Consider the following 12,439-nt stretch of genomic DNA (forward strand, 5'->3'; position numbering starts at 1 on the left):
AGAGGTCTAGGGGTTGAGTTCAATGTCAAGAAGGATTAGAATCTTTTCCACAACCCAGAACGCTTGATGGGATGGAGGACCTGAGATGGTACATCTTACATATCTGTTTTGCACTAACACCTATGTGAGCCGTATTCCTTGAATGTTCCTTTATTGTGTGACTGATGTCTTGATAATGATCTTTCAGATTACCATATGCAAAGTGAACGAAATGACCAGTAAAAAGCAAACTTGAAGCTTCTGATGTGAGAGGGAGGTGACCCAGTGTCACAAAATAGACAGCTGAGGACACTGAGCATGACAGTAATGGTGGTTACAGCTCATTCCCAGGGGCCAAATAGAAAACTTCTACCGCAAGTCAAAATTCAAGGAGTGAGTACAGATTTTAAATGTGGCCACATACCCTTTAATAATTCTTTTTCCATGATAATCCCCTCCTCCAAAGTAAATATTTAAAATTTCCCTACTGTCTGAATCCATGACAGAAGAAAATGCATGAGACATTGGGAGTTATTGGCCCATGAAAACAAGCCCCCAAATTATTTTGGACCATAAAGTCCAGAGTGTCTCAAAAATGAGAATTAGTAATAGGGCTTGCTGGCCTGCTCTGTTCAAAAGGATATACAACTTTCCTGATCAACAAGAAAGGGAGTCATGAATCCAAACCTCTGAAGCTGCTTCTAAGTAAAGGGGACCTGTGCAACTCTCTTGTTATACTTTAGTGTTTTGCAACCCTAGTTAAAATGTAGAAGGATAAAGATGCAGACATAGAGAATGGATTTGAGGACACGGTGGAGGGGGGCGAAGGGTAAGCTGGGACAAAGTGAGAGAGTAGCACTGACATATATACACTACCAAATGTAAAATAGATAGCTAGTGGGAAGCAGCTGCATAGCACAGGGAGGTCAGCTCGGTACTATGTGACCATCTAGAAGGGTGGGATAGGGAGGATGGGAGGGAGATGCAAGAGGGAAGGGATATGGGGATATATGTATACATATAGCTGATTCACTTTGTTATACAGCAGAAACTAACACAACACTGTAAAGCAATTATACTCCAATAAAGATGTAAAAAAAAAAAAAAAGATGTAAAAATACACTAGATTACCAGACTCTTAAGTGACAAACAGAATGAAAATTGTCAATTCTCTTGAGAGATGAAATCTTCTATTTCAGGGACAGTCTATACGAATACTTTGTTTTTCTGTGAGTAATTCTTTTAAAATATGATTAATAAATACATACTTGATTAACAATGAACAGATCGTTTTGTAGAGATTTTCGACATCCACTGATTTTTTTAGAGCGGACATTCTTCTTCCACACGTTAAAAGCCTTCCATTTCCGGAAAAGTGAAAATACGGGAATCTTAGTGAGTTCTCTGTGATATAGATATTCTTGTTCCCATCGATCAATTTCAATAAATTCAATGTTATCATTATAAACATGTGTTACTGCATTTTTGCTAATAGTATAGTAGTCATTTTTACTGATGTTCTCATAATTCACAACCCTTTGAACAAATAAAAATTGGGGCAAGTGAATATAGTATTCAACACAAAATTAAGCAATTGCATTACTATTCTGTTTTAAAAAGATATAACATTTCTGGAAAACAAGTATTATTTAACAATTAAAAATATTCTAACAGACTACTTTTAGATTGAATAAATTACTCGAGAAAAGGGAGCTGCTTTTTAACAACAGTTGGACTTATTATAGCTCTTAAGGATCTCACAACTGTGGCAATATGCTTGATAGTTTCAGTAATGTGATTTTTACAAAAACAAATCAATTATGGATTTTTATGAAAGCTACATGGAAATAAGTTTTTATTTATCTTTGATTCTTTAGAAACTATTCAATAATAATAGTGTAAAAGAGTTTTACACTACCCAATATTGGCAGAATTATGAGAAAGATCAAAACAAGAAAATATGAACTAGATAAGATTAGAATCAAAACCCAGATTAAGCTTAAAAATGTCCAGTTTATCACATATCAAAATAATCGTTAACAAGAAATTGTTTTTTTCATCAAGGGTATTCTTCAACCTCATCCATAATAAGAAATGGATCAAGTAAAGAAGAAAAGCAAGAACGGGGTAAAAACAGGAGCAAGAATAGGAGTGGGAAACAAAGGAATGAGAATAGAAAGGGCTGATTCTCTAAAACTTCTTAAAATAAGAACTTAGACGGGAACACTCCAGTGAAAATCTACTGTTTCGCACGTCTATTTTCTCTTACAGTCCTTAACTCTGCATTCTGAACCTGAAGCTCATGGCCCTTGAGCACAGCCTTTAGGTCATCTGTGAGATCCCTGAAATTGCTGTATGTAAACAAATTTACGTACGTATGCATGATAAATTTTTTTTAAGGGGTTGGAACAAAATCTCATATGCTTTGGGTCTGTTAATCAAAAAATGACGAACCATTGGCAAAAATCATTTTTAGGTTTTAACTTCTATTTTTGTCTTAATAACACTGAGTAAGAAAAATATTTTTAAAATGAGGGCATACAGGACCAGAATGAAAGCAAACTCAAAGCAAGAGCTGTTCAAGTGAGCACACAAGGGAACTGCGGGAGCCGATGGTGCTGTGGAGTGGGGAGTCTCAAGGGCCGCTCTCCCAGTTCAGTGCCATAACAGAAGAACTTCAACTTGCTTAGCTCCTAACCGATGCCACTGCTGGACTCTTTGTCTGTGTTCTGGTTGACTCATGCCAGAAACATCTGGGAAAATGCCAGGTATTACCTGTTGCTGGTGAGGTGTATGGAAAATGTTTAAAATGTTTTTCCTTTTTTCTTTGTCAACAGCTTAAGATATAATTAGGACATTCTTCAGGTGATTCTCTACAAAGTGGGAGATTTCAACTTGTCTTTGAAACTGTAATTAACTTCACATGTTTCATTAACATCAATCATCAAACCAACCTAAAAGCAAGAACAAACACCTCACTGTGGCCCTGGCGTGTGTCTAGAAAACTCACCCTGTGTGAATCTATCTGCTACTAAAGGCCCTTCTAGAAGGTAGCAGATGTGGTCCATGATACTGAATTTTAACTTATTGGTGCTCAGTACCGCTAAGAAATCCTTTTTATTTACATTTTCCTACCTATTCAAGATTCTCATTCTCAAACCACTAAGCCTTTTCCTCTACTACACATCTCTACACTGCACAGGACATACGAACACATGAGAGTCTTTTTTTTTTTTGCGGTACGCGGGCTTCTCACTGTTGTGGCCTCTCCCGTTGCGGAGCACAGGCTCCGGACGCGCAGGCTCAGCGGCCATGGCTCACGGGCCCAGCCGCTCCAGCAGGCGGACTCTCAACCACTGCGCCACCAGGGAAGCCCACATGAGAGTCTTTTTGAAAGATTGGATCATCAGCATCAAAACCACTTGGGGTGCTTAAGAATCCAGATTTCTGGGTCCAACACAGAATCAGAATCTCTATGTATGAGACTCAAAGATTCTAGCTTAACAAGTTCCCTGCGTGATTCTGATACACAATAATGTTTGTAACCACTGAACTTTATTTGAAAGCAAATAATGTTTGTAACCACTGAACTTTTTTTGAAAGCAAATAAACAACAACAAAAACATGGTGGGGACAAGGTGAGTTCTCTCTTCTACCTTCAGCTTGAAAATCTCACACCTTCACTGTGTTTTATCCCCTTGAGTGTATCTCTCAGGATTTCACCCAAACAGAGGTGGAGAGGTTTCATAGCACTTTTTTCTACCTCTCCTGGCATTTGGCTACTTTTCCTCTGCATCTAAAAATATGCAGAAATTCTCTTTAACTTGTAGAAAGCTTCCCTTTAGTTTAAAGAAAGTTTTTTCTCAACCCTGCTGCCATTTAACTTAGAATCCCCTGTCTTCTTCCTTCTCTTAACCTTCCTTTATGATGGCCATATCCTCCCCATCCATTCCTTCTTAAAGTTTCTGAAAACTAGGCTTGTTCCTCACTACTCTAATGAAATGCTTCTCTTGAAGATCAGCAGGGGTTTCCTTCTAGCCCAATCCAGTTGGTAGGCAGAAGGGGCAGTGGGGTCAAGGAAATCTTTGCAAAAATTAAGAAGGCCTATGCCCAGTTCTCTGGAATCCTATTTTCCTTAGACTTTGCAGTTTGTTCCCAAGGGGTTGAACCCTAAATATACTCCTTGGATTCCTGTGCTTCATTCCTCACACTATAAACCTCAGTGCTCAGCTGTTCCAGGAGTTGATCCACTACTCCTAAGTGATGGCTGCCTTTTCAGCACCTCTTGGCATTCAGAATTCAGCCTCAAACTTCAGCTGCCTCCTTTGTTATTATTTTTTTCTTTTTTTTTGGCACCGTGCAGCTTGAGGGATAGTTCCCCAACCCGGGATCGAACCTGGGCCCTTGGCAGTGAAAGCACGGAGTCCTAACCACTGGACCGCCAGGGAATTCCCTCAGCTGTCTCCTTTGGATGTTTGTACCGTAAAGGCCTTTCTTTGAGGAAATAACCAGAAAAATTAGTCTTCCTTTAAGATGTAAAAAGAGAACTTAACTTTCTCAATTGCTGTGCTCTAAAATTCCTACTTTGCTGATAAAGAAGATGACTTTATGACCCAATTAACTAAACAGAGATCCTTGGAAAGTTAATCAGACTGAGAAGAATGTCTTGAATAAAATTTCACTTAACTATGCTTTACTGGAAAAAAAATATCTGTAGCGTTTTCTTGCTGCTCAGTGTAGAATCATGGAATCCCTTGTCAAATTGTTTTGCCGTAGAAACTGTCTCTGTCCATCTGAAATGAAACTTAGACTCAAGGCTTCTATTAATGTCTAAAAGGATGTGTCACGTGGAGAGAATTGCATGGCTGATTGTGGTAGGTCATCAATTGTCCTGTTCTTGTTGATTTCAGACAAAACTCAAAGGAAATCTACTGGGGGCCTAAAAAACATGATTTCTCCTCTTAGAATTAATTCTTAATTTTTCTAAAACAATAAGATCTCAATGTGAGTTGTTATTTCAAACAGCATCTCTATCTGTTGTTACACTTTGCAGTGATGGAAAATGCATCTGTTCATTTTTAAACTGATCCACTGGACTAAGACTGCAGAAGCATGGTTTGTCTCATGAGACCCTTCTGCTCAAGAACTCTGAACAGCCTATTGCTTATATCAGTAAAGCCAAATTATTCTGCTGGGAGTTTGTGGCACCCTCCTCCTGTCTCATATTAGTTCCTTCTCTGTGCACACACTGCCCTTTTCAACTGTCAGGCTGTTTTCCAGCTTAGGCTGTGCTAGAAGGCATACATATGTCTTTGTCCACCCTGTTCCCTTCTCCCATCCTGATTTCTACAAACAAGAGAGTGATTCCTTACCTGCTATAAGGTACTGGGTTGAATTAGATGAGCTCACGTGGCCCTATGCAAATTTAAGTTGTCTCATTATTTTAATTATTACACAGTTTTGATCATTATGATTTGAACATATTTATTGGACAAAGGGAAGCAAGCAAGTGCCTGGAAAGAAGTTAGCTATTTCCTGAGTTTTACTTTTGTAAACCTCAGTCTGTTTGATTATGGTCAATATCATGATTCAGTATGCATCTAGATCTAACCTGAACTGGAGAAGAGAAGTGGCTTGGTTTGCTTCTGGTTTGATTAACCAGAAATGGTAAAATATCTGATAAGTAACTCCTTTTCACCTAGAAAATTAAACAAAATGGTAAGTAAGAGGAAACTTCCAAGTTTCTTCAATAAGAGAGTGCTCTAGGGTCAGTGGTTTTCAATATATGGTCCTTGGAATGGCAGCATCAACCTCATGCGGGAATTGCGCATTCGGAGGCCCCCTCCAGACCTACTGAATCAGAAACTTGGGGGTTAACAATCTATGTTTTTGCAAGTCCTTTAGGGCTTGCTGGAGAACAATTGCTCTAGGTCCATGGCCTACAACTCTGGTTGAATATTGGGAACATTTGATGAGTTTTAAAGAAATGATGTTGCTTGGGCTCCACCACAAACCAATTAAATAAAACTCTGGGGGTAGGGCCTGGGTGATTCTAGCAGCCAAGGCTGAGAACCACTGCTCTAGGTTCTTCAAATTTCTGTATAAAATGAAGTAATCACCCACTAAATTGTCATAGCTCCAAAACGGTGCCTGTGTGTATGTGTGTATGAAGGAAGGGTAGGGAGACAATCCGGTGATCCAAGTGATGGATGATCCTAGTGAAAATACTAAGGACCTGTAGTGTTTCCACTTGCTGACTGACATTTGACTTGATTGAAGTTTCTTCATGGACTAGCCCAAGAAAACTGTCATTGTGTTAAGCAACCTAGGGAGGTTTCTGACAATGTGGCTTCAAAATGATCTGCTCCTGATTACATAACATATATGCCTCATTATAGAGTTTTTTATAATTATGACCTCACATGGAAACTAGAATGCTTTCACTTGAGAAAGTTTCAAGCTGGCATTCACCTGTGTTTTCTGTTCTAGGCTGCCAAATATGTGATCTAGCTGAAAGGACAGAACGGCTTTAGTTTGAAATTTAAAAAGCTGCCTAAAAAATTATTTTAGCATAACAGGCTTAGAAACTACTGGAGAACCAACTTGATCACTTAGAAAGTAATATGGCCTGAACCCAGTGTGGACATTTTTATGGTCCTAAGAGCCCAAGTCACATAACTATATTTCACAGAATCCTAATCCCAACAGGTATCCCACAAGAAAAGGTTCTTTGGTTATACAGGACAGAAATGCATAATTATCATATTTAACCCAAGGTTTATCAATCTCAGCACTACTGACATTTGGAGCCAGATAATTCTTCACTGTGTGGGACCATCCTGGGAACTGTCAGCTGTTTAGCAGCATCCCTGTCCTTTTCCCACTCCATACCAGCAGCACCACTCTTTCCAGTTGTAACAACCAAAAATCTCTCTGGATGTTGCCAAATGTCTCCCAGGGGGCAAAAAATCTTCCAGATTGAGAACCAGTGATTTAACTTGATGTTTCTCAAATTTACATGATCATAGAACATGTTTTTTTTTACTATCCACCTGTTAATATCACTTAGGTCTTATGATCCAGGAAATACACACTGGGAAATACTTAGGTAGAGGAGACATTGTGTCCTCTTTCTTGGCTTTTCTCGGACCCTAAATATGCTCAGGATTTAGGAGGACTCTGTTGTACATTGATTTCTAATGACTTTAAAATTGAAATTGCACAGAAGATTAAATCATAGAGTTGAAGGATGGAGCATCAGACATTATTCTGAATTTCCTGTCTGCAAATCGCAAAACACTATCAAATAGAAAAGTCCTTAGTATATCTGTACCTCAATTTCCTCATCTTTCAACTATACAGGATACCTTTTTACTGGGGCTTTTTTAAAGGATGAAATAAGCTTAATGTACAGAAAGCACTCAGCACAATGCCTAGCACAGAGTGTGTGACGCAAATGTCAGGAGTAGTTGTTATTCTGAGGGTGAGTACGTTAGGCATAATGCATGAGAGCTTGGGTTCTGAAGTTTAGCTACTTGGGTTTGAATCCCAGCCCCACAATTCCCTAGCTATATGAACTTTGTCAAATTTCTCAACTCTGCCTTAGTTTCCTCTTTTGTAAAACAGATATATCAATACTACCCACCCTGTAGAGTTGCTATGAAGATTAATTATATAAAGAATTTGGAACAATATTTGGCACAGACTAAGAGCTGGTGTTTGTAATACCGAGCTGCAGGACTCGTCCATTTCATTGTAAAGACTTGGTACCCCACTATGGCTTTATGATGCACCCACGGTTCCTTACCAATATGAACACGTTTATAGTTCAGCGACCAAAACAAGAAATAGCAGAATATTGACATACACAATTAAAGCAACAGTGACATGAGAGGTTCCATAGATAGGGGAAAAAAGTCCCTCATGTACTAGGGAGGGAATGGTCAGACATCACAGTGGCTCCTTTTTCAGGAGTATGAAAAGGAAATATTTACACATTGCCCTACCAGAGGGTCTCCTTCAATTCAACTAAATGGTCATGCTCATTAGGCTTTCATGGCAGCCCTCTACCTAGAAGGCTAGAACAGGAACTACTTCTTGCCTTCCAGGCAGCATCAGTCTTTGCTTTTCCATGGGACCCCTTGCAACAATTCAATAGCCACCCCCGAGCTATCCTCTCCCCAGGTGACAACTCAGATGCAAGGACATGAGATCCATATTGGGTGGGTGTGCAAATCACCCTGGCTTAAGAGGAGCCAATATTTCTTGCAATAACTATAAGCATACATTTTAGGGTTCCTGCAGAGACATGCCCAGAAAAAGAACTGCCACACTATGGGAAGTCCAAAGCTATGGATCCCCTTCAGGTATTTATAATTCATTTATAGTTCCTCTCAATGCAGATATAATTTACCAATCAGGGGTCATTTTTATCATAAGCAATGTTGCCTAGAAACAACTGACATTCTACTTGTATTAGGTTACCAGGGGAACAGAGCTTCAGAGTTAACCAAAGGCCAGATTCTCATGCGGAGAAAACTGTTCTACAATCCTCTAAAGCAACGGTCCCCAACTTTTTGGCACCAGGGACCGGTTTCGTGGAAGACGATTTTTCCACGGACGGTGTGTGTGTGTGTGGGTTGGTTCAGGAGGTAATGTCAGCGACGGGGAGCGGCAGATGAAGCTTCGCTTGCTTGCCCGCCACACACCTCCTGCTGTGTGACACGGTTCCTAACAGGCCATGGACCAATACTGGTCCAGTACTGGTCCGCGGCCCAGGAGTTGGGGACCCCTGCTCTGAAGCAACGCTTCCCAAACTTTGTATGTTCCAACACACCTGTACAGTGATAACATTTTATAAGGCACACTGGTGAAGACATTAATTATAATAAGAAAAATAAAACAAAATATTCAGGGAAATATTCAATACTGAATTTTATAAAACTTCCAAATAAAGTCTCGCTCATAAACAACCACAGCTATGACTATACATTTTTGAAGTAGCTACTGCATTTCTAATCAAGACATGATGAATGGTCTGTTCAAATTCTTAAAGTCGCCACTGCTAAGGAATATACTTCATAGACGTGGGAGACAGCAAATGGCAAATGATGATTTATTGCTCTGTCTCTGATGAATGGAAACTCCCTTTTCCACTGACTAGAATTTGTATCACTTGTTCTTTTGAAATTATGTGCCAGAGGTACCATCATCCTTTAATTCTAACAGCTTTTCCTTTTCTTGCTTTGATAAATGCGGTGTTAAAATTTCTTATGATAATACAAATTGATTTAAAACCCAAACATTTCCATATCAAGTACCTTAGAAACAATAGTGACACTTTCTCTCAAACACAGATGTTACGCTGTTTGACTTAGTAATTTTTCCTTAAATTAATGCTTAACAATGACTAAAAAATCACGAGAGAGCCATTTTAAATTTCACTTTTTTGAAGTTGAATTTTTGCTTTGAATTCCTAATCTTTGTCATTATGTGTTAACATATTTTCAGGCAGCTCTTATATTTTTTATTAAGTTCATTCAGGTACTCAAATGTCAGTTAAGTAACCCAGCTGTAAAACTAAAAACTATCCTTCACTAAATCTACAAAGTTGAATCATTTGCAAAATATTTTCCAATTCTTGACAAAATTCTTCCTTTGGATCACTTAGGCATTTAAGTCTGAAACAACAAATAATGGTGTTCGGCTCACATATCTTTGTAGAAAGCTTAAAAACAGAAGGTCAGGTGGTGGCTTGGATTTTATTATAGTTACAATTTTGATAATATTATTTAATTTGGAATCCATAACTGCAGAGAAACATTTACATATGGGAGTCTTTTGTGAATAAAATACTGTATTATGTATTTTAATCTCAGGATTATCAGAATAAACTCTACATGGAAAATACATTTTCAAGAAGTATTTCCATAATATCTCATTTGCCTTTGATATTTCAACCCCAGTAGCTTTTTTGCCTCACAGAACAAAGTTCTTCCAAACACTTCAAGGATTCTAGTGCTATTATCTAGCAGTTATTAATATCTGTACATCCATCAATATGCAATAAAACTTTAATAACATCCTGGATTTGGTCATCTCTGTTATGTAACATGTGGATCTAGTGGTATTATTGATTTCCTTTGCTTTTCTGGCTCCAAATAGAATAAATATAATTTCCACACAGGCTGGTAAAACTGCAATTCTGCGATAGTGAGTCATTTTGACGTTAGATATTAATTGTGTATTCTTGCATTCTTAGCTTCTTGAGCTTCTTGATCAGATGCTAACCAAAAAATGGAATTTGGTTTCATATTTTGTTCTTGCACATGCCTTTAAAAGTTCCAACCCTTTACCCGGGAGGGTGGATATCTTTCAGTAAAGTGTTGGTATAGCTTGCTTGGTACTACTGATTGATTTGATAACATTTTCATACTAATGAGATATTTAGGCAAAAGAACAGGAAAATTATTGTGGTTCATAAATCCAATATGAGATGATTCTAATTATGTTGCCTAATTTCTAACCTTTTTTTTAATAACATAAACTGTGTTTATGTTATAACTTATTGTTTCCTCTCTGAGCATATCTTTCTATAGGTGTCTCAGTAATAGTATGACATATCTTTTTTCCTTTTTTTTTTTTTTTTCACGATGAGTGCAACTTTGAATGATTTCTAGTTGGGATCTCAGTTCCACTTTTATTCGTCAATTTTCTATTGGGAAGAAAGCATTATTTTGCATTTGTTCTGGAAAAATCAATAGGCTTATATGAGAGGCAGATTATTGTGCTAGATTTGGAAATGACAGAAAATGTTTCCATGGCTTCCACCACTTTTGGGGGGGTAGTGAAGACATTCTTTGAAGTAAACTCTCAGTCTCATGGAGGTCTCATGGACACCACCAAGTTTCATCTTGACAGGGCAGTAGAGCAGATAAATTAAGAACATACATTCAGAAGCCAGACTGTCATTTATTTATCGTACAACCTGGGGCAAGGTACTTAACCATTTTGTGTCTTATCTGTAAATCAGAGGTAATAAATGTATCTATCTTATAGTATTATTGTGAGAATTAAAAAACATATGTGTATATATACATGTATATTCATGTATGCACTTTGCCTGGAACGTAGTAAATCAGCATCTTTTATGATATGTAAAATGTAATGATTTGTTTTGGTGTCCTCTCACAAAGTGGGTATATAACCAAACTTTCTAACCAACAGCCATCCCCCATACTTCATGGCTACACCTCAATTACAATCACTCTTGTTCAAGGTCAAAGTCCTAACAAAATAGAATTATTTTGTCTTGATTTGTGTTGTCTTATTCCCTTCCTGACCTCTCTAGTTCCTGATCCTTTACCTAGTTTCCTCTAATTTTCCCCAGACTTGATCAGAGTCACCATTATGCCTTCTTGCTGGACAAGGTAATCTGCAGTGTACAGTTGTATGCTTACCAGGGTAATATTCCAAAATATTTACACATCTCCTTGAAGAAGAAGCTTCAAAACTGTTATGCCTAACACATACCACTAAATTGATTCTTTAGAATGAACTTGGTAAATGTAACTATTTTCTCACTTAGAGGGACCACGGTAGAGATAAACATTGTAGAACTGCACATTTAATGTATTTTACTACACTTAAAAAATTATGTGACGACATTATATTTTATCACATTACTTTTAAAAGAAGTTTGGTATAATGTGTCCTTATCTCATTGATCCAGTATTTACTACTTTTAACTTCCAATTTAGCTGTTTCCAACTATATGGGATCCAAATAATTGTCTTTACTCATAAGATTTATAATATTTGGAGTTGGGGCTGGGCGGAAAATTTAACCTCCATCCTAAAACGTGATAAAACAACAAACCGTGATTCCAACATCTTCTTAAATGAGATCTTGCATATTACTAACAAGCATCATTAGTGCCAGTCCAAAAAAGTATAGAACATCAACTCACTTCCCTTAGTAGAAGTGTTCATTAGTCTAGAAAGACAATTAATTTCCTGAATCAAACAGAAGTACCATTTCCATACTCATCTTCAATACTTTGTCTTGTGCTAGTAAATAGATGAGAATCCATTTTGTTTGGCAAAATCTGACTCCTTTCATAACGGGGAATTAATATCATAAATGGCACTCCTTGATGTCTGGGTTATTGAATATTTTTTAAATAAGAGGAAGCTATGAAAACATTTCACACATTAATCAAGAAGTGTTTGTAAAAATTAGCAAATAAACCATTTTTTTCTGAGTCATGGTTAAAGATCCATAACCTCTTCTTCAAAACTTATAAAAAACTAGAAAAAGTAGTAGTAAGGTAGTTGTGGAATAACAATACTATTAAAGGAATATTTTTTACATCAAATAGCTTTAAATTCCATTATATGTTAATTCTCCTATTTAAAAAAAAACAAGCTATTTCTCTTGTCTTAAGAAAAGTCCCCACTCT

General features: G+C 37.5%; 1 protein-coding gene across 1 annotated transcript in view; it reads right to left on the reverse strand.

Annotated features, from left to right (window-relative positions):
* Positions 1-12,439, reverse strand: part of DNAH6 (dynein axonemal heavy chain 6) — a 291,735-nt gene that overhangs the window by 245,875 nt on the left and 33,421 nt on the right. The window contains exon 5 of the mRNA XM_029232839.1: positions 1,248-1,515. Coding sequence (XP_029088672.1) covers positions 1,248-1,515 — 268 coding nt within the window. The remainder of the gene's footprint in view (positions 1-1,247; positions 1,516-12,439) is intronic.

Source organism: Monodon monoceros, unplaced genomic scaffold (assembly GCF_005190385.1).
Source record: "Monodon monoceros isolate NGI ecotype Baffin Bay Population unplaced genomic scaffold, NGI_Narwhal_1 Super_Scaffold_19, whole genome shotgun sequence".
NCBI lineage: Eukaryota > Metazoa > Chordata > Mammalia > Artiodactyla > Monodontidae > Monodon > Monodon monoceros.